This window comes from Malaya genurostris, chromosome 2 (genome assembly GCF_030247185.1).
Source record: "Malaya genurostris strain Urasoe2022 chromosome 2, Malgen_1.1, whole genome shotgun sequence".
Classification (NCBI taxonomy): domain Eukaryota; kingdom Metazoa; phylum Arthropoda; class Insecta; order Diptera; family Culicidae; genus Malaya; species Malaya genurostris.
This window is the reverse complement of record NC_080571.1, coordinates 259,810,276-259,832,894: the sequence shown is the minus strand read 5'-3', so window position 1 is coordinate 259,832,894 and position 22,619 is coordinate 259,810,276. Positions and strand designations below refer to the sequence as shown.

At 36.5% G+C, this 22,619-nt stretch overlaps 1 protein-coding gene across 5 annotated transcripts in view; it reads right to left on the bottom strand.

The window, feature by feature from the left end:
* The window catches only part of LOC131429690 (dual specificity calcium/calmodulin-dependent 3',5'-cyclic nucleotide phosphodiesterase 1A-like), a 614,729-nt gene that overhangs the window by 163,300 nt on the left and 428,810 nt on the right, over positions 1–22,619 (bottom strand). For 4 of the 5 annotated variants that reach the window (XM_058593997.1, XM_058593994.1, XM_058593996.1 and 1 more), the window contains exon 2: positions 3,225–3,629. The exons of the other annotated variant lie outside the window; for it this stretch is intronic. In XM_058593997.1, coding sequence (XP_058449980.1) covers positions 3,225–3,629 — 405 coding nt within the window. The remainder of the gene's footprint in view (positions 1–3,224; positions 3,630–22,619) is intronic. 5 annotated transcript variants of the gene reach the window in all.

Here is a 22,619-nt window from a genome sequence, read left to right as displayed (position 1 = left end):
GAGGCCAGTGTGTTTTAGGGCGTTTTAAAAGGCTATTTTCACGCTTCAAATCTGATTTTCTCAGAAACGGTGACGAATATCGAAATACCCAACAGAAAATCTCTTAGAAATTTAGTTTCGATTATTCTGTGAAAATTTCAGAATGATTGTTTGACTTTAGCGGTCGGGAAAGTCTTTTTTTCTGAAGGAAGAATTGCATAGCTGAAAACTGCAACTTTCAACTTGTTCATTGAATATCTCGCCTTCAAAAGCATGGATCAAAAATCTATCCGGACAAATTCTAGATAATTTAGTTTAGATGCGATTAGTGCATAAAAACATATATGTTGTCGCGATAAAAATTAAGTGAATATTATTTTTGTAATGGTAAGTACGTTTCTATGGCGGCACCATTTTTTCCTGCTCTTGTATCCTGATAACGTAACGGAACATGAGAGAGAAATAAAATCGGCTCATCAAGGCTGCCAAACAAGCGGTAGCTTTATTGGATTTTATGTGATGTAGTCAAACTTGTAACTGAAAATATCAAAACTTTCTTGGTCACCCGGCCATATCGAGAGTCATTTTACACATTTACGAGAGAGCATGAAGAGAAATGTAATACGCACAGCGAGCGACACGGTTTTACGCTAACAACTGGCATCAGCCCTTAAAGCTTCAAATCGTTTTATAGCACGTTTTTGTCTTGCTGTCTAGCAACAACCTACCTCTAGCATGCTAGGAGTAGGACTGAAACGTTAGCTTTAATTTCGCTTCTATTTATAGATTCGCGTGCTTCCAACAGCTTCGCTTTTGCATCGATTGACCAATCAGAGCGATGCTCTCTCTTTGATACATTGCTTACTCCTTCAAAACCGTCGTCTATGGCAGGGAAATCCGGTATGCCAAAGATTTTTAGCAGCCAAATAGGACACTGCTCGCTACTAATCAAAATTTCAATCATATATAATTGAAAATACGTGGCTTGATACATTCAAATCGAAACCTAGGAATATTTCCTATCAAATGATGAAATAATATTAATAATTGATACAAAACAGACTGAGCTGTAAGTGTTTAAAATCTGACCACATTTCTACGTGTAGTTTTTCTTGAGTTTTTGATTTGCACCCCTAATAAAGATGTGTTCCACATCAAAACAGTCTAATGATTTTTGAGAAATCGGGGCGCGTTCAATTTTTGAGTCTTTGATAACGTTTCTTAATACTTCCGGAACTGGGAATCGGACATCGGTATAAATGAATTGTATTTATTGTGTTATCAACTAACCATTTCTACAAACTAGAGACATTTATTGACAAATTTCGCTTTATAATGAAATACCATTGAAATTGAAATTATATCTTTGAACACTCATAAAATCAGGAATTTTCCATAGAATATTGAATTCTTTTATTTGAAATCAGTACACCAATTTCTGAGAATTTTGCCTATTTTTACCTTTTTTTTATAAATATAAAAAATAGGTATAGAATTCGCTCAAACTTTAGAAAAATTTTCCGACACAACCGTTTCTACGAACTCAGATTCTATGAAAAGTTGTATACTCCCAAACAAGGTTTCCGAATTGAGTTTGGTTCCGACTTCTGGTGGCGGAAATACAGAATGATATTAGGATTTTTCTCGTAGATGGCTGAACCGATCTAAGATTCAAAAGAAATCTAAGAATCATCTAAGATTCAAATGAAAAGTTTTAAGATTCTATAAAACATCTTGTTTTTCAGTCAAATCCAACTTCCGGTTTTGGAGATACAGGGTGATTAGTATAAAAATGTCTATTTCACATAAATTAATCAGGTTTATCGGATTAGCAGATTTGGATAGTCGATAACCAAATTAACTTATTTCATTTTTGGTTGTATTCAGTTTTCGTTTCGTAAGGCACCCAAAAATTTTATTCGCACTACGATTCCTCAAAGATGTCTAAATTGATTTTCAAACATTTTGAAACAAATGTAAACTATACAGCTACTCAGGTGAATTTATCTGACTTCGGCCATACCGATTTTAGAATTCCGGTTCCAGTATCAAATCGTTTCTCAAAGCTCAGTCGTTTTCTCAAAAAAGCCTAATCGAATTTCAGAAACAAAAGTTCAAATTAAAATAAATCCAATTTTATCCAATTCTGACTTCCGATTCTCGAATTGTAGGATGATCAATTTTTTAAATTCAAAGCGATATAGAAGATGACAATCCCGAAAAGCTTCAAAGTTGGACTCAAAACTATTGCAATTTATTCGTCATATGGCCATACGAATTGGTTTGAGTTATGCTGGTTCCTAAATGTCGGCTCTGGAAGTACCTTAAATTACTCTAAACTCTAAAGTGAAAATTACTTCGACATATCATGGAATGCTTAATCAATTGTTACACTTTTAGATTCAAATTCGATCCGATTTGCAGTTTCGACATTACACAGTAATGAGTGATTGAAATCTCAAATTGCCACTTAAAACGACTGACATTAGAATAATGTCATGAAAACTGAAACACCGAAAAATATTCATGCAAAAAACACATGCGGATTGATAAAAAAAGGTATCATCTCACTGCTAGGTGGATTAAGCACGTTTTTTTTAATTTTTACATGTCACTCTGTTAATCCGAAACCGAAAACCGTATCCAGAAGAATTAATTTCCATGGGACCAAAAGATCTTCCATTTCAACCTACCTTTGTTTGTGAACATCGTTTGCATTTGCATTACACATATCTCATGCCGATCTCGACGAACTGAGTAAAATGTGACATTCCGAATAACAAGATTAGGTTAAAACCGGGTATAAATAAATGTTTGAAAAAATCCGAATAACAATATTTTGATGGAAATGAGCAGCCAAATAACCCTTTGTTTCGATTTTTTTTAAATTAGGAATAAACAAAAGTAACTGCTAGCTTTTCTTTGGCCAAATTTTGAAGTGCACATACCTTAATTGACAATAGACTTAACCGGCTGGTTACTGATGCTCTATTTTACTTGTGGAAAGAGCATTACCGTAAAGCCAAAATGCGGCTGAACCATTATAAATATTATAATAATGTCGTTATGAGCTGTTTACTTAAGCCAGGTGATCCTTTAAACTGTCATGCATACTACCTGCATTGCGGCCAAACATCGCCAACGGGAGACACACTACAGAGGGCGACATGCACGGGCCGCTCTAGCTAATACCCTTCTACTAAATAAGCACTTTCAAACTTTCAACTTCATCATCGGGCACTTACTTGCAATTTGTCCATTACGTGAGCAGCAGTCACCTAGAGAAGTTCCGGGCGATGTCGTTGTCGTTGGATGGCAATGGTGATGATGGTGTTGATGATGTTGATGAAGATGTGGATGGCAACCGGCGGAGCCTGATGAAGGCCTTGGTTGTTGCTGTTGTGACTGTCGTTGCTGATGCTGAAGCTGTTGCTGCTGCTGCTGCAGGTGTGACCGTTCCAGTTGCTGTGGCGTTTGTGTCCCTGCAGCAGTCGATGGCGATGATGATGATGATGGCAATGATGACGAAGCGCAAGCACCGTAGTTTGTGGATCCCGGACACGTGGTCTCGTAGCACACAGATTGCTGCTGCTCGCGTGGGGCCACGGTTAGATCATCTTTGGTAAATTTGTTCTCGGGCGAGCTTGCCACTGCAAAGATAGGCGAGGGAAAGCGAGAGAAAAATGATTTTGGTGAATAATGAACCGAAGCAACGGTTACACGTTAACGGGGATGGGACGTGTCGGAGGGTTCCCGGGTATGGTTTGTATATTTTCCCGATCAGTTCGTTGTTAATGCCAATGAACAGAAACACATTTGATTCGTTTATATATGTGCGAATTTGATTGTTGCATAAAAAGAATGGTGCAAGTCAATAGTTTTTTGTCATGAATACGACTTACTTTACTACGGAGTGTCTTTTCAAAATTTACCCTGTACAAGAATGGGTAGAACTTAATCGCAAAAATTAGCTTCTACCTTCTGTTACAATTTCCAATTGGTGGTTTGGAAAAATATGCATTAGTTTACGTGAAACCGGACACTTCTTGGAAACAGAAAAAAAACCATTATACCTAAGCCTTTACTCAATTTGTGTAGCTTTAACTTTCAGCTATAATTCCCAACTTGGAAAAATATGCATTAGCATTTGTACTAAGTCACATGAAGTGACCAACCCAATATCTAATATTTGGGAAGTGCGGAGCTAAACTGAACTATAAAGTTTCACACAAAAATGAGGAACGAATACGTCAGATTTTAAGATAACTCAATAAGAGGAAAAGAAATGAAACCGTTTTCGAATGGAATGTCTGTTGGTTTCAACCTTGTGTGAGACAAAATCCTGCTCGGGAACTGCACGCCCTGCAGTACCAAATAATTGGTGTTAAAACTGACTTTAGAGTTTTTATTGAAGATTTATATTTGATTTTGATTGATTGTTTCGCTACATATAATGAACGATTTGCTTAAATTTATAGTAAATCTAGTTTTAATGAGTGATACGAAATAGAAAAGTATATAAATATCAATGCAAAGATATCCTTGAAGAATCTGTTAAGGAATTTCAAATCAAAAGTTATGTGTCCGGTTGAGCCCCACTTTTTTGTCCGGTTTAGTCCGGTTAGTTTAGTCACAGATAACAAACAATTTTTTTCAAAACACTGTGTGAATTTAAAATTTGCTATACGTTAGAAACACTACTGCTACCTACTCGACTGTTCACCGCGATCTTTCAAAACGTTCCAATACGTTCCTGAACGTTAACAAAATCCTCCTGTTTGTTATAGAATTATTCCAACTACAAAAAATCAAATATATTCCAGTAGTTCGTGCTCGCGTCTCGCCCAACACAGTCGAAAATCGTTTGCGGTCGAAGCAAAAGAAACAAAGACAATACAGTGCAGTGAACAATAGAGTGTACGGAATGGTCAAATACGATTTAACAAAGCCTGAAACTTGGCTTGCAAGACCGAAATCAATTTGTATAAATTTCAAGCGTTGCAAAGTTAGACCAGCAGCAAATGAAATTGAATCTTACTTAAAGAACGAATGCATCTAGACGCTAATAATGTAAGTGAGATTCAATTCAACAAGGCGTCTAACTTTGTGTACATTATGTTTAAACGTGAAAGCGATGCACTTGCATTCGCTTCGGTTAACAACGAGGTGCACAGTGTTCAGTGTGACAACATTAAATACAAAATTTCTGTGCACATGGTGGACAACGCCATAGAAGTACGTGTGCATGACCTTCCCCCGCAGGCCACCGATCAGTCCGTTCGGGAGATCATGTCGCGGTACGTTGAAATCCTTTCCATCGAACGAGAAGTATGGCGGAATTTTTTCCCTGGAATCCGGAATGGCGTGCGAGTGGTACGTATGCAATTCCATCTTACATCATTTGTGGTCAAGGTGGGACACATCCGTGTAAATCGCTGATTAACTATGCACACTACGGTAAACCTTGTACTGAAACTGCGAAAAGAACATCTTCAACCAAAGACAAGGTCAACCGTTCAACAACGAAAACTAGTGAGCGTAGTACTCCTGTTTTACAATCAAACCAACCAACAACTGCAACCAATGTACAACAAGGCGCTTCTACAGCAACGAGCTCAAGACTGCGAACAACAAGGAAAACGAAAAGAAGACGGAAATCAACAACAAAACCACCGATGCGGCAATGGAGGACGAGACGAGCCACGAACAAAGTGCCCCTCAACCCTCGCAGGAGGGAAATGGAAGCTCTTCTACTCCTAGAAAAAGAGTGACAACGAGATCCACTTCAAAAAATTCTTTATTTAAAAATTCGGCTAATTCGGCCACGTAAAGCTTGTACGCAAATAGGCCTGAATAAAAATATCTTTTAAATCAAAAATATATTCCAACTACAAAAATCAAATATACCCTAATTTTATAAAAAATAATTTTAGTAAAAAACGAGCACATTTCGACACGAACACGATTGACGTCATACTGAATTGACTCACGCCTTTCAGTTACATGAAAACGCGTTTAAAAATCAATACATTGATCGAAATAATTGCTAGTTCAGAAGATATTTAAGTTATCCGGTTTATCCCCGTATCCGGTCTACCCCCTCAGGTGAAATTCGGTGCCAAAGTAAGGCATGCAAAATTTCAACCGCATGAATTTAACAAATCATCGCACAAAGCGTAGCGTACAAAACCGACTCATAGAAATACGGAATATTTTCAGTTGTTGAGTGCAGTGGACTTACGTCATGTTTTGTTCGATAGTAAGACAAACACTAACTATGCTCAATTGATATCCAAAATACCAAACCAAAACCAAAATAGATTTTCTCCCATATTGCAAAATTGTTCATGTTATGTTATAGACCAAAACCATTGGCATGATGACAATATTTCATCTTGCTGGCTCCAACTATGTTTCATTTTATAAAAGAACTAGATAATATTGAAACAATATCTTTTTTATATGGAATTACAACTAGTTTGTAAGATGTTCACTAGAAATATCTAGTTTATAAAGTGCATGTAATATCAGTATATAAGTGAATAATAATTTAGTTTCACGCTTTTCGAGTGGATATCAAAACCATTTAAAGCCACCCTCAAAATTAAACAGTATCTAACGGGGAAACAGGATCCATAAAAACCATAAAAACCAAGCATGCTTCGCTTTACTTGGCCAACAAATCTCCAGAAACAAAATCTCGAATCGGTGACTGAGTCAAACCATCAAATTATTTAGCATAGAAATTTTGTTCGTGCATTTCGAAAACCCGAGCTACTCTCACACTAAGTTAGTGAAATTATTGAATCAAGCCAAAACAGTTGTGGATTACTTTAAGGGGGACGATATAGATTTGGAATAAATAAAGGATTTTGAAATTATGAACAAAGTCTCGCTATTTTTTGCCCACAGTAGTACTTCAAATCGTGATGATAATTAAATCGGTCAAAGTATGGTTGTAGAAGCCCAGACTTTTAACAGCTTCCTGCTACTGGAAGAGAAAAAGTGGCAGAAATTTTGAAACAGATTTAACTGTCTTGTTCTTGTTAGTCATGCCATACTTTCCTGAGGCTTGAAGAGCTGCATTTTCTTCGCGAACGGGACCATGAACCAGGGAATTTATGAATGAGAATGTCTTGAAAATGTCTATTGCGGTATATTTTGGTCGGTTTTGGCTTTCTACCATTATGCAAAAAAGGCCATGGAGTTGTATGCCGTGGACAACGAAAATCCACCCAACACGCCAGAGATCCATCCTATAGAAAAATATTAAACCACTGTCCAGCCTTGAGGACCCGCGAAAAAAACTTCAAGAGGATGCGAAAGACCCCCGGACCACACGGACAGAAGGATGCGATTACCATCGCGGTGTATCTAACATCACCTGTTATAAGATCCAACCAGTAGCCACTACCAACCATCAGTTGGAGGCCGGACCGCATCGAGTGGCGGAGATTAACAAACAACAATGTATCAGAACAAATTGGTTCAAATGTCACGGTAATAAGGAGTGTATCGAAAATAAGCTATCCGCAAGTTTTCCTTTCAAATTATGATAAAAAATGATATTTTATTCAAACTAAAAATTGATCCTTCATTGTACGAGATTAAACTTGAGCATAATGAAAATCGGATGAAATTTAAGTTATTCCTTCGCGAATTTTCGAACTTTTGATCGAACGCTCTTCATCAAGTTCCGGACAAGTGTTGCATCGCATTTTTTGGACGCTTGAGCCCAAATTTTTTTAAACTCCTGCATGTTTCCAGCTGCCTTACCAGTCTTCTTTAAGACCCTCTTCACGATTACCCAGTAACGTTCGATAGAAACTGGGAGAAATTTGGTAGATTGATATTTTTCTCAACGAATTTTATACCCTTTTCGGCAAGCTTTTGATATAGTGAGCCGACGCTAAATCCAGCCAAAACATTAGAGGTGTACTATGCATCTTATATAAAGATAGTAAACGCTTCTGGAGATACTCAGATCGATAGATTTCTGCATTTATAGTTCCGGTAGTGTAAAAAATGGTTGACTTCAAACCACAGGAACATATTTCTTGTCATACCAGTACTTTTCGACCGAATTTCTCCACTTGAATTGTCGTGTCCGCATCGCTCACATCCTCCCCAACACTTTGTTTCGAGATTTTCTGCTTCTTGTTGGTCTTCAGGTGATCTCGCCTCTTGATACGCTGGATCATTCCGACACTCGTTCCTGCTTTTTTGGCCAAATCACGTATTGACATTGATTTGTTCTTCATGATTAGAGACACCCCTTTCTGGTCCAGTTTCGGGTTGGAAGAATCTAATTTTTTGCCCCTTCCTGGTAGCTTATCCAAAGAATAGTGTTCCCTAAACTTATTGATGATGGTTTTAACACTGGCATGATGAATTCCAAACCGCTTCGCCAATTTTCGCATAATAATACCCTTCTCACTTACCCATGTGTCCAGAACCTTAATTTTCACTTCCTTTCTAATACGAGACATTTTGAAAACGCTTAACTTCAACCGCACAAACAAGTAAACAAACGAAAGCTGACAGCCAAACGCACAGCATACTGTGACCATAAAAAACCATCTCAAACACATGTGTAGCACACAAATGTATGTGGATAGCTTATTTTCGATACACTCCTTATGCATTCGCTAAAACTGATGCTCGAGTAAATAATGTTTCTTTATTATGTACGAATTGAACTTGAAAATGAAACACGAACTGATTTTTCGAAGTAAAGTTTGGCAAATGTACACAAATTCTTGTTTGGCCAATTTTTGAACGATGCCGCCATCAGATGTAGAGTGCATTCGATGGCGGCATTGTTTGCTCTAATAATATGAGGTTTCACATCATGCCCATCTAAATCAAATACGTCGCAATACCTATTGAAGAGTCACTGTCCATCTGTAACGTAGGTGAAGCTTCTTCCCTGTTGTGAACGATGTAGCTGTGGTCGAACGGAAATGGTGGATATCTAGCTGTTGAAATGTTCAGTTTGGGTTTCAATTGTATGGATTCAAAAACACTATTTCCTAAGTAACTCTAATCACTCAATTAGCTAAAGCCATAATGGTAGTGTATTAGTGTACAATCTGCCAACGCCATCGTCACAACACTATAAATGAAGCGAAGGCTACCTATAAATTGATTCGACGATTTGCGATACAGGTTAAATATCTGTAGCAGATGTTCCAACGCAGTTATTTTTAATAATTGAGACGAAAATGATAACAATTGAATTGTTTCTGAATCTTGCGCTTTTTGAATTTGAAATCATGGCATGTTTAAATGATGGAAGTAAGTTATTGCATGTATACTTACTCGTTTCGAAGAACGATTTCTGAAATATCTATCAAAATGTTTTGTTTTTATATGCATAATCTAATATCTACTATAAATATAATCATTATCAACCAGCAAAATAACAAGCCCATATCATCTACCATGCGTAACTGTCAAATGTCTAATCAAACTCACTACACAATTTCACAATACTACTGGAAATCACCTTTTGCCAAAGTCAGTAAAGTCACGATTTCCCTCGTGAAAAAATAAATCAATTCATTCTTTCGTAAATCAGCATCACTCGACTGTCATTCATCCAGTCATTCACTCTGCATTTTAAATATCCGGATGAGCTGACTTGACTTGACGAGGCCCTAATTGAAATTCTTATCTCATACTGGGTCTATTAATTTTCAAACACCCCCCGGTCCCACAACAGTCAGCCACCGTCAGTCCGGGTTGTATGCGGAAAAATTATAACTCAACTAGACTGGATGACGGATGGAAATTATGGATGGTAGCTGGCTAACTGGAAAGTCGTACAGTACGCCCGGTTACCGGATGGGTGGCGCCGGCATCATGTCCCATTTGCAATGCTAATGAGTCTGTTTTGTGTTTTGTGTGCGTGTGTGTGTGCATGTAATGTGGTTCTGTGGGTTGTGCCACGGTTAGTAATTTTGGGTTTGCGTTCGACGCTGATAGTTTTACTTTTTAAATTTATGGAACTGTATTCATTGTCAGTTTTACGGTGCCAAGCGCTTCGGGGATATTATTTGGTGGGAACTCTGCTGTGCAAAAGCAGAGTTGTATTGTGTTTTTGTAGGTCCGTGGTTATCGTTACGAAAGGATTGAGCATTAATTTGCCTCTACGAGGCCTGGATGGTGGGGCAGGCACGTGTTGGTTTTTCGGATGTCAAACAGTGGATTTACCGGAGAACGGCTTGTTCTCACACATTGGGGGATTATGATTCTGACATTGTGCTTTTCATGTTTAGAAGATGTTTTCCTGTAGGCTCGATATTGATCGAGGGCTGGCTGTGGTTTAACGTTTCAGCATAACGAAGCGATGAACATTTTTTTATCTTTTTTTTGTCGGTGACTGGTTCATAGGAAGCAGCCGTTTTCAAAATATTCAGTGGAAGAACTTCTCAATCAACCTAATTGTGTTGAATCTTTTATCAGGATGTACAAAGGAATGATTTTTTGAATATATATCAATATTGTAAATTCAATCATTTCAATTGAAGATTTTTCAGCGCCAACATTCTGACAGAGTCGTACCTAGGACTGATTTTATAAAATAACGAGTGTTTTTTTATTATCATGAAAATGTCCTCAAATCACTCAAATTCGGAAACTGTTATTGTCAGAAAAATGGTGTCGAGTAAGAAGTGGTATCAAATCGTTTAGGTGCTCTGGAAAATCTATATTCTGGGAAAAAACAGTTAAACGATTTTCAAGAGTTCAGAAGTTTACCGAAATAATATAATTATGTGCAAAATACGTCCGAAATTGTTTTTAGATATTTTTATTTTGAACCTGTAATTGACACCAACACAAAACAAAGCTAAGTCAGTGCACTACATCTGTTCAGACAGACTTCGTAGCCGACTCACAAGTGTACAGGAAGAAGAAGTTGTATGCACTCTAAAATAACCTGTTTTAGTGGTGTAATGATGCCTGATGATGTGGCGTAATGATGCCTTTCTCGTATCTCACATATTCTCACATATAAATGTGTGGTATTCTTCAAAATAATTTTCTTTGGTTCTTGAAAAAAAAAAAGTTCTGTTCATAAACTAATATAATTTATAGAGTGAAAATGTGCTCAGGTCGGTTAGTCCATATCTGAGGAAACGAAAAGAGGTACTTCCGAAACCGGAATCTGGAAACCGGTATACTCGAAGTTGGTTCGAGAAAAGTGACTGGGATCCATTTTTGAGTATATGGCTACATTATTCGGTCGTTCACTGCCGTCTACTGACAATAACTATTGATTATAATAGTTTTAAGGCAAGACAAGAAATTATTTTACTTTTTATTTCCAATTCTTCCGGAATCAGATAACAGAAACCAGTGTAGCCGGAATCGAGTTATTTGGTTATCTATTGACAATTTTTTAAGTGTTTTGTTTCGCCGTTTCAAGTAACGGTATCCAATTTTTAACACACTTCACCACATAATTCCGCAGTTTTGTATGGGATCATGATACCTTTCATGTGAATGTAAGTTTGGTGAAATCGGTCACGCCATCTCTCAGAAAAGTGAGGAAGTAATTTGAAATAAGAATTTTTTCACCAATCATCCTGTAACTCCGGAATTAGAAGTCGGATGAAAATAAAATTCAGGAACTTTGTATAGGACAATTGTACCTTTCATTTGAATACAAGTTTGTGAGCATCGGTTCAGCCGTCTCTAAGAAAAGTAAGTGAACTTATATTCTTTCCTTTGCCACATATCACCCTGTATTTCCGGAACCGGAAGTCGGATTCGAATAAAATTCAGGAACTTTGTGTGGGGTTACAAGACCTTTCATTCTTCATTGTAAAAATCAGTTCTGCCATCTTCGAGAAAAGTTGGAACAAAAGAATATTATATATATATACATAAACACAAACCTATACATAAACACATACACACTCACATACAGACATTTTGCGTACTCGGCGAACTGAGTCGAATGGTATGTGACACTCGGCCCTATGGGCCTCGGTTCAAAGTTCGGTTGATTCAAGAAAAAAACGTCTCTTTCATGTTTTTGCCTTTCTCTATAGAAAGGTATTATAATTGCTGGAAAAAACGAATTTAGCACGGAGTCTCGGAGATCCACCCGTCAAATAGTAATGACATTACGTCTGCTTAGTGGATTATATTGATCCGCGAGGTGGCATTAGTAGATCAACATAATCTGCTAATGCACTGATGAGCTCAATGCTAAACGTAAATAATTGACCCGATTTTAACAATCTTCGTTCGAAAGCTTTTGTTGGGCCATTGATCAAGTTCGAAGATCAAATGGCTTTGATTTCTAGTTCCGAAGATATGATGGTATAAGTGACGTAACCGACAAACCACGTTGTTTTTTACCGCTTCAATATACAGGGTCCGGCACTCGAAGTGTAACCAATTAAAAAGGCCGTAAATTCAGTTTGGAAATTTACTTTTACTTAATTCAAAGTACAAAATGTGTAAAAAGAATACAAAATTCAGAATCATTTCACTTTTGCTCGATATGACCACCTTTTGCCTTGACTATGGCCTTGAGACGGTCAAAAAACGAATCGCAAGCTGCACGAATGTGACTTGCAGGTGTATTTTGGCCCACTCGCGGACAATAACTTTTTTCAGCGCCTCGAGACTGGTGTATCTTTTAGTTCGGACTTTGCTCTCCAAAATGGCCCAAAGAGAATAATCCATTGGATTCGCATCTGGTGAATTCGAGAGCCATTGTGTGGACATGATGAAGTTCGGAACGTTGTTTTTCAGCCATTCTTGGTTCACTCGAGCTTTGTGAGACGGTGCCGAGTCCTGCTGAAACGTCCATGGTCTGCCACCGAAATGTTTGTCTGCCCACGGCTTCAAAGCAACCTCCAGAATACTTTCCCGATAATATGTCGCATTTACCTTGACGCCAGGCTCGAAGGTCTGAAGTTGGTTACACTTCGAGTGCCGGACCCTGTATATAAGGGTGCCAATATTTTGGGCTCATTTCGTAAAGTGGCAGTGCTCTAAAGTTCAAGCACCTCGTAAAAAGTCCCAATGCAAAATGTGAGCTAAATCGCTAAAGCTAAATGATCTTGAAAAATCATCCCCTCTATGGTACATGAAATTTCCGAAATCGAAAATGTTATTCTCGATGCCAAATGTCATGAAGATTTAGTGCCATTTGTAAAAAAAATATTTTGGAAAAAATAAACTTTAAAATTTGAGATTTCCGAAATCGAATAGAAATTTTCAAAGCCTTTTTAAATTTCAAAGGACCTAAAATTTCAAAGGTCTTAAAATTTTATAAAACGTCGAGATTTAGTGTCAACTCAAAACATTTTTTTTAAACCGACTTTCTGGGACTAAGAACGGTAAAATACTATTCGAAGAGAGTATAACCTCATCAATGTTTTTTGAGACTGTTTAAATGGCAAAAGACTATTTAGTTTCCACTAGGTGGATTAAAAAGGGTTTTTTAGAATAGCATCACTCTTCTCATACAACAAGGAAACGCAAATGTCAAGCGCTTGGATTGAGAAATAATGTCGAATATGTGACATAAATGCGGAAGCATGCTTTTGTTAACTACTCGAATCAATCCGAACGACTTGGTGTCAAAAATGAGACCAAATTAGTGTCAGCAATTATCTCATTACAAAGGTAAAACATATTTTAATGAGATTGTCTCGATGAAAGAGAAAGGCATTTTTACACCACTAGAAGGACTAAGAATAGGTTTATTTGAAAATAATTTGATTAAAAATCGTAACCTAATATCTACATTATCAATTTGATAAGTGCGAATCAAAAAACAAAGATGTTCCTTCTAAATTGATTTTGAGGCATTTTTCTTACTTCAAAGACTACTTGAAAATTTGAAAGCACAATTTTTCAAAAGCTTCGATTTTGGAACCACTCTGGATATTTTAGTAATAAATAAATGGATAATTTTAGGAAACTGCAGTGCTTCGGATTCATAGTTTTGTGGATAACCACAATTTTTAGGATTGTTTAATAAAAATCAACATTCAACCATGCGTCTCCATTGAAGTTCTATACGACGCAAACGTATGGTAAATTACTACTAGAACTAAACATAATGCGTTCCCTTTCATTAGAGCTTCAATGGAAACGCATGGTTGATTGTTTGGTTGATTGAAAAAAAAGCTATGAAACCGAAGCACTTCAACGCGTTCAAAAATTATTTATTTATTACTGAAAAGTCCAGAGTGGCACAAAAATCGGAAGTGTGTAAAAATACGTTTGAAAATTTGTAATACTTCACGACAATACCTAAAATATCCATGGTTTTTTCCAATTTTTCCTGTACAGTGGTCAAATAAAATGATAATCAATAGAACCACTACAGCTCCGTCAATATGTCGATGAAAGGGTTGAAATTTTAGATAAAATGTCCCTAGTCCAAGTGTTTTCAAATGTGGTATGACAACATGAATTTTCATTGAGGCAGATTTTTCATACTTTCCCGTATGAAAAAAATATATAATTTTTGAAGAATAAAAGTCATTCAAATAACAGAATAAGCTTCTAAAGATTAGCCACAAATTTTCTCATGGAGATATTACCCACGAGGTAGCTGTTTTCTATACTTTTTAAGCTGAACTGAACTCAGATTTTGATGAATGGCACCGATTTTTCAGTCCTGTGGAATCCGGCGGAAAAAAACTTATCCAAGAATAGATCCACTTCCTTGTCGTAAAAGGCGACAATTGTAGGAGTCTCTTCTTCTCTTCAGTTATCAGATTTTTCCAACATTTCACATCTGATTACTCTACTTTACTAAATTATCTCGTCATACAATTTCATTCAATTTATCGATTTCCGGCTAGCTTCCGAGAAAAGTGTTATTCGGTTTTTTTTCTTCTCCCATGTTAATATCAAAATCAACTATTGCGAAGATCCGTTAATATTACAATGTTAATAGCAGCGAGATACTTGTTTGTTTGATAATAGATACATAGATACTTGTTTGTTTGATAAATTATAATTTTTTCTCGGTAGCCAGCTGCTTAGATCAACTAATATAACAAATCAACCATTTTTCGCGGTAAATATTAAATAAATGGTAAAAACAACCAAGACGCGTGTGAAATCAGTTGACTTTTGTTTGACGATTTAAAATGATTTGATTTAATTTATAGAATAAGTCACTACCATGAAGCAACTATTTTGTCTAAATCATATTCACTGGTTGATTTTTGTAGCAGGCAGTTTCATTTAGAAAAAATAGGGAAGTTTTTTTTTCGTTACGCGATGGTATTTAAAATTTTTCTTCAGATTCCACGAATAAGAACTGTAAATCAAGACTTCCGGGGACTTCAAGATCGTATATTGTTGAAACGCCCACTCGGGAAGTATGTGAGTTTAGTGGTGACTCCGAGAACATACTAAGTCGCAAGTGAATACTACCATTGCTGAATATGGCCACTAGTAGTAACAACAAATGTTTTACTAACATCTCTTCTCATTCCTTAGACGAACGTTTGGACCTGGCCGGTGCCGACACTGATCAATGGATTCTGAGGTTACCAGAAGTTGTACATTGAAGGATGATGTCAGGTCGAATAATTTAGAAATACCCTGTACAATTTCAGCTAATTCCGATCAGTAACGGAGCAGCAACCACGAATGGTCGCTCAAGGTCATTTCATTTGAGTTCCCAATCCATCCCCTATGACCTTTTTCTTCAACGCCATTTTGCACTATTTACAGTTTCCGAGCTACAACTTGGAAAAAGTGCTTACCAAAATTCATTTGCATTTTTCAAAAAGTCTAGAGTAACATTGTTCTCGTGTGCAAAGCTTTAATTAATTAGGAGAGTGTGAAGTCAAACGATTTGCTATAAATTTATGGAATTGCTCTACTGCTTGTTATTTCGCATTCCGGTTCGAAAAGGTCTGAGCTTCTGACTTCTAATATTAGGAGCAGGGTTGGTGACTGTCGAAAATTTGACAGAAGCTGCTATATTGCTATCTATATTGTATACAACATTTTCAATCCGGTAGAAGATGCTACAAGAACTCGAGTCTCTCAATGCATGAACCGCGAGAGAATTTTTCTACATTTCTTCGCTCCACTTCATACTCTGAGTATTTCACGGCCCTTAAAAAAAAAATATAGTCTGATAATAATCGTTGCTGCACGGGCAAAATTCCAATTCTAGAAATGAGTAAAACGAGTCATGATTCGGAGAAAATATTATATTTTCATGTTATGATAATACACCATGATTAAAATTTCTCGGATCATGATCTATTTGCACTGATTCCGCTGAAATTTAAACGTAACGCACTTGACATTGTGAGGTATAACTTCAGGCGTGTTCCTGATACGATGGTAATTTTTGCGACATAAATTCAGACGTTTTGTGTGATTTTTGCAACGATGTTAATTTTTGCAACATTACTTCTGTGAAAAGCACGACGAACTTCTTTTAATCAGAATCATTAACAATTAAAATATTATGTTTTTGAAAAACGACGACGCCTAAAATAACGTGTTTACTTGCGTTCATTGCTTCAGTTTTGATTTTGTGTTTCAGAATTTAAACACTTAAACGAACTGAATGAAAAAACACGTGTGAATCAAACCTCTTAAAAAAAACTCTATGTCGAATTCTTGCAATAAAAGTTGTCCTATTCATAATATTTAGGTAAATCAATACAGCTTGTGTTGTTATATCTATGTAACAAATTAATCAAAGTGGTCGAACAAAATATTTTTCTGATTTTCGTTAGATAGTGTTCCAAATTCACAATCGAATTTATTTTTTGGTTTACGCTAGCTCTCGGAATATTATTCTAGCAACAACGGTCACATCAAATATGTAAGATTACATTCAAACAAAATGTAACATTGATATTTGTCAAATGTAAAGCGTAGCCGTGCTTAGTTTCTTATGATGTCAACTTTCGGTTCATTATCTTTATTTTTATGTTATGTTTAATTCTCTATCAGCCGGTGGGTAAAACAACACGATTATTAAATGAACATGCTTCAGGATCAAGTAAACATTTTCGGTAGGTCTTGGTTTTCAATGTTTGCTTTACCATTAATCTATTAAGCAATCTATCACATCACTTGAGGCAGAGGGTTAAAAGCGATATCCGGGTAGAAAATTGGAGTTACGAGCTTTGAAAGAAATGCATTCTTCAAGTAACGCATTTTCGAACCATGATTAATTTTCATGGGAGAAGAGTTATTGCTCATGGTTTCATGATAAGTTAAAATGATAGGTTTCATAGTTAGATCAAGAGGCAATAGTAAAATGATTCTATCGTAATTATCAACTGCCCGTATAGAATCGGGTCGCGAAACGAGAAGAAGCGATCGTTTGTTGCTTCAGAGAAAATCCCCACAGCAGCGTGCTAACCTTTGATTCTCAGAAATATCTTCGAGAGAAATTCGTTCTCCCTCTGGTGTCTATTCTATATTAAATGAGCCATGCCCGGTTTTTGTTGTTCCGATGATATCCGTTTCTCTTTGATGGCACTGATTCAATCGTGTGAAGAGTTGCTGGTGAGCGTTCTTTGATACGATAAAAGCCATCCTTGATTAGGGGATCTTTCTAAAACAACAAGCTGTTTTAATCCATCCAGTAGTGCAATGAAACCTTTTTCGTATTACTGGTCTGGAAATGTAGCATTCTTCAAAACGATTCTTGAATGAAAGAAAGCAATGTTATTCCGGAACCGAAAGTTTCATGAGGATAAAGTTCAATAGTAACTTATGGAATCATTAGACTTTTCATTTGAGTTTGTGAAAATCGGTCCAACAATATCTGGGAAAGTGGACTGAGTTCCGTTTTGAAGTGTATGACCACTATTTCCGGTCTGCACAACTCCAGAAACATACGCAAGATGAAATCATGTGTAGAAAAAAGTTTTTGAAATTTAATTTGTGATACTTATCAGCATGTAATAACGGAACAGGAAGTCGGATCTGGAAGAAATTTGTAAGTGTATACTATCGAATCGTAAGACGTTACAATAGAATCTAAGATTTTGGAAATTGGTTCAGCGGCTTTGAAAAAAAAATTAGTGATTTTGTTCATTTTTTTGCACATTTTCCTTATTACTCCGGGAGCGAAAATCGGTCAACATAAAAATCATTGGTAGGTTATCATTTGAAAGGAAGGATTGTTAGTTCAATGCATGTTGCTACTAGAAACCGAGGAATCCTCTGCATTTCCACATGCAACATAGGAAGGGGTTGTTTGTTAGTAAATTTTTGAATAATATTATGATGTGTTTATTGCTTTGGGTAGCCGGCTACCGAGAATACGTTGCAATTCTGCCGCGTTTTGTATTATTATGTGCTTCCTAATAATATACGAAATTTCTTTGAATTCATACATTTAATTCATTGTGTTCTGTTTTATTTCAATTGACAGTCGTTATATTGGCAAGATACCAAGTCGATCGCCATCAATCGAACAACAACGCCTTACGCAATACGAAGTAATTTCGGTTTCTACTTCCTAATTAATATAATAAAATTTCAAATAGATTCCCCTCACAGTCTAAACTATATTTACAAACGTCCTTGTTAGGCATGGTCGCAAGCAATATCTACACGATTATAAACTTCACGCGCGCGTCTTTATCGTCGTGTTGGACCCGAATAAAAATAGATCCATTGATCAAACGTTCCCCGAATAATCGACTGAGTGTAGTCTAGCCCGACTTTTAGTAAGGAGAAATATAATAAGATATTGTAAATAAGAAAAATGTGAAATATCTTTCTCTCCTATTCGCATTGCTCTATACAATGCAAGATGACACAGCAGAGCTGAAAAATAAAATGAATTAAACACTCGCGAATGGGTTTGCTGCTGACAAATTCTAGATTTTCAGCTGGAATCACACCATACTTGTAAATTTTCACACATTCCATATAAATCTGATAACACCGCCAATGATATGCAGATGACGCTACGATCGGTTGACGTCGTTCAATTTAGGCACCGCATCGTATTCCTAGTGATGCCAACTCTCTTCACATACTCGCATACATTTCGTTATCTCGACGAACTGTTTGAAGGAGGTTCTCCGGGCATCGGTTCAAAAGTCTGTTTCCGCACTTTTTTGCCTTCTCGTATAGAAGGAATATACAATCATTGTATAATCCGACTTCTGAACCAAGGCCCGGAGTGTCATATACCATGCGAATCTGTTTGTCGAGATCGTTAAATGTCAAAAATATGCACTCGACTGTATCGGAGACGGCTGAACCGATTTTAACAAACTTAGATTCAAATAAAAGCTCTCACCATACTTTAGATCGCTATCGAGTTTTATTTGAATACGACTTCCGGTTCGGAAATTACGAAGCGATAAGTAAAAATAAACATTTGTAAGAGCGTATCCTTATATTTGGTCATGTGAAAACGTTTAAAAATGTCTTGGACTAACTATATAATTGGTTCCAGTTTACGGTGCAGATGTACCGGACATACACTGAGGTCTTTTTTATGCGGTTTTTCACGTGGACTTCCAAAGTAACGGAAATTTCAGGTTTTTTTACGCGCATTTCCGAAGTTACGCGGTTTTTACGCGAATTTCCGAAGCTACGCAGGTTATCCTTCGAAAATTTTCAAAATTATTCGGTTTTTTTTAAATGCATGAAATGTCGAGTTCTGGTGTTATCCCGAAATATTTTTTTTCAAAATTTAAAAAAAATTAGAAAACGTTTCTCTCGCGTTTTTTTCCACGGTACACATCCCCCACATAAAAGAGACCTCTGTGTATTGGTCAAAAACTCCTAATCGGAACTGAATACAATTTTCACAAACTTAGGTTAAAAAAAAGTTTTACAGTCTTATGAGCTGCTATTGGATTTCATCCGAATCTGACTTCCGGTTCCGGGAACAGGAAGTCATGTCATTACATTCCTTTTGTGAAATTTGGTCTTTCTGTTTCAACAGACTTCGCAGCCGATTCATAGCGTACAGAATCATTGCATAACTAGTACTACGATTTTATTGACACTAAGAATCGGGAACACAAGATGAAGTGTTTAAAATTTCCAACCATAATTTAGAACGATGAAGCAAAGAAAGCGATAAGAAAATTATGAAATTAGCAAGTGACTTAAATCCACGTATGACTTAATATATGAAATCGTAATTCGTTACAAGACTGAATTTTACCAGAATGGCGTAAGTCTGTGTCAAACATACCCAGCCTACAACGCAGTAGCGTAAAATTACATATTTCAACCAGTAAAAATAAGATCCGACTTCCGTTTCAGGAGATACATGGTTATTAGTGTAAAAATGACAATTCACATAAACTAGTCGGATTTATAGGGTTCACAGATGTTGATAGTCGATGACCAAACAAAATTAAGTTGCACCGGTATTTGGTTTTCTATCCCGGAAGGTATTCAACAATTTCTTTTGGAACGCACTACGATTTCTCAAAGATGGCCACATTGGTTTTCAAAAATTTCGGCCCAAATAAAATGGTTCACAATCCTTTAGGTGAAGTTAACCGAATTCGGTTACAACGACTTCCGAATTCTGGTTCCAAAAGTATTGGAAAAGGAGAAGCACAATCGTTTTCAAAAAGAGGGACAAAAAGAGTGTCAAAAACAAAAATTCTAATTAAAAGACTTATGGTCCACATAAAATTAGACTCAAAACTATTAATTCACGACCACACAAATCGTTTTGGGTTGTGCTGGTTCCTGAATACCGGTTGTCGAAGTACCGTAAATGATGACCAAACACTCTAAAGTGGAACTCACTTCGACATCTCATGGAAAGCTTAATCGATTGTCACACATTCAGATTCAATCTATAATTTTATGGTTTTATACAATTTTGTTTTTCGATCCGACTTGCAGTTCCAAAATTATAGGATAGTGAGCGATTGAAATTTCAAACTGTCACTTATAACGACGGTCATTCAAATAATTGAAAGAAAACAAAAATCACCGAAAAATATTCATGCGAAAAACACACGTGGATTGTTGAAAAAAGGTATCATCTCACTGCTAGGTGGATTAAGCATGTTTTTATGTAATTACTCGCATAGGTCTAGTGTGAATATCAATGATCCTGACTCTAACATGACTTAAACAGCAGTTCTCGATTATTTAGCACATTGATATCTGATATTGATGATATGGTTTCTGTTGATCCACCACTTTAATATTCCTTAATCACCCTTATATCTGCCAATCAGTATTTGCATACAAATGAAGCCTGTTCTGAAGATAAGGATCCGATTCCTTACTACTTCGGTGACGATACTCGCTGTGTGTGTATGGCGAAGCCGTGATGACATTGACCTTAGCATCACGAAATAACATCAAACCAATCTCAATCATAGATAAAAGCTTTTAGCAGTAAATTACATGGTTTTACAGTATCGATTTGGTTGTTTGCTAAACACATTCTCGCCGGCATCGCCTGCCGTCGATCCTTTCCGAAAGCAGTCCATGCTTGAGTGATATTCCATCCGAACAAAGTTTAGCTATCCCATTAGGTTACCGAATTGAATCAACATTATATTCGGAAAATATATTTCCAGCTCGCTGTGTCGAACCGGCTTGCGTTTAGAGTGAATTGAATAACAGCATTAGCAATTACTTGGATAAACGCAACGAAGTACAGCCCGCATGAACGTATGTTCGAGTTGACTTACAAGATTTATTACTTCTTGTAGATTGTATCTGAAGCGCATGCTAGGATAAACTCAATTTGTATAATTTAATGTTCTAACTTTAAATCTTCTTGTCTGTGAATAGGAAATGATATGCACGTGTCTACGGACAAACGGAACGTCCTAGCATTTGATTCCAATCACACGTCTTGGTATGGCAGAACTATTGCCCGGAAACACATCTCTCGGGTCCTATCATTGACGAATCATTGACGGTTTTATCTGACAGCAATACGAGTAGCAGCGTTCAGTTTAAAACTATTGCCGATCGTGTTCGCTCTATTAGAAAATCGAAAAAAAACCTGCTCCTGGTTTTGACGTGAAAAATTTCAACCAAGCCCAAACAATCCTGCACTACGTCTAACCGTACCCATATTCACCTTTGGTCCATCCTACCGATTCGAAGTGTATGCTGAAGTTGAATGTTAGGATGAAGTAAAGATATTGTTATTCAATTAAGCTAAAATGCAATCCACAAATTAACAATCGGGAATTCAATAAGAATGCGAGATAAATTAAATAGTGTGAAAATAACTACAATCACCCTCCACTGGTTGATTAAATTGCTTACCTATAGCATGGATATTCATTTTTGGATTTCATTCTACCTGATAGTTCTTGAATTGAAATAGCACTCTCGAGATCTTTCGCCTGGTTGTGATATTGAAAAGATAATATTTGAAACATTCGGAGCAATCTCGTTTAACTTGAGGGAGCAATCTATGAAAAGTCCGTTATTTGTTTATCGGTTTAATCGATAGATGTTTTATCCGAGCACAAAATTGAAAACTACTTTTCAATCAACCTGGTTATGTTCTTACATAACTTATATTTTTGAAAACATTACTAGAAGATTCTATCAAAAATTTTTTTTCAAACTTGAAAAAAATCAAAAACTTTCTTTGGGTATAAACTACCATAAACTTTTCAATTTGTGAACAATTATGTTTAAATGTGGCA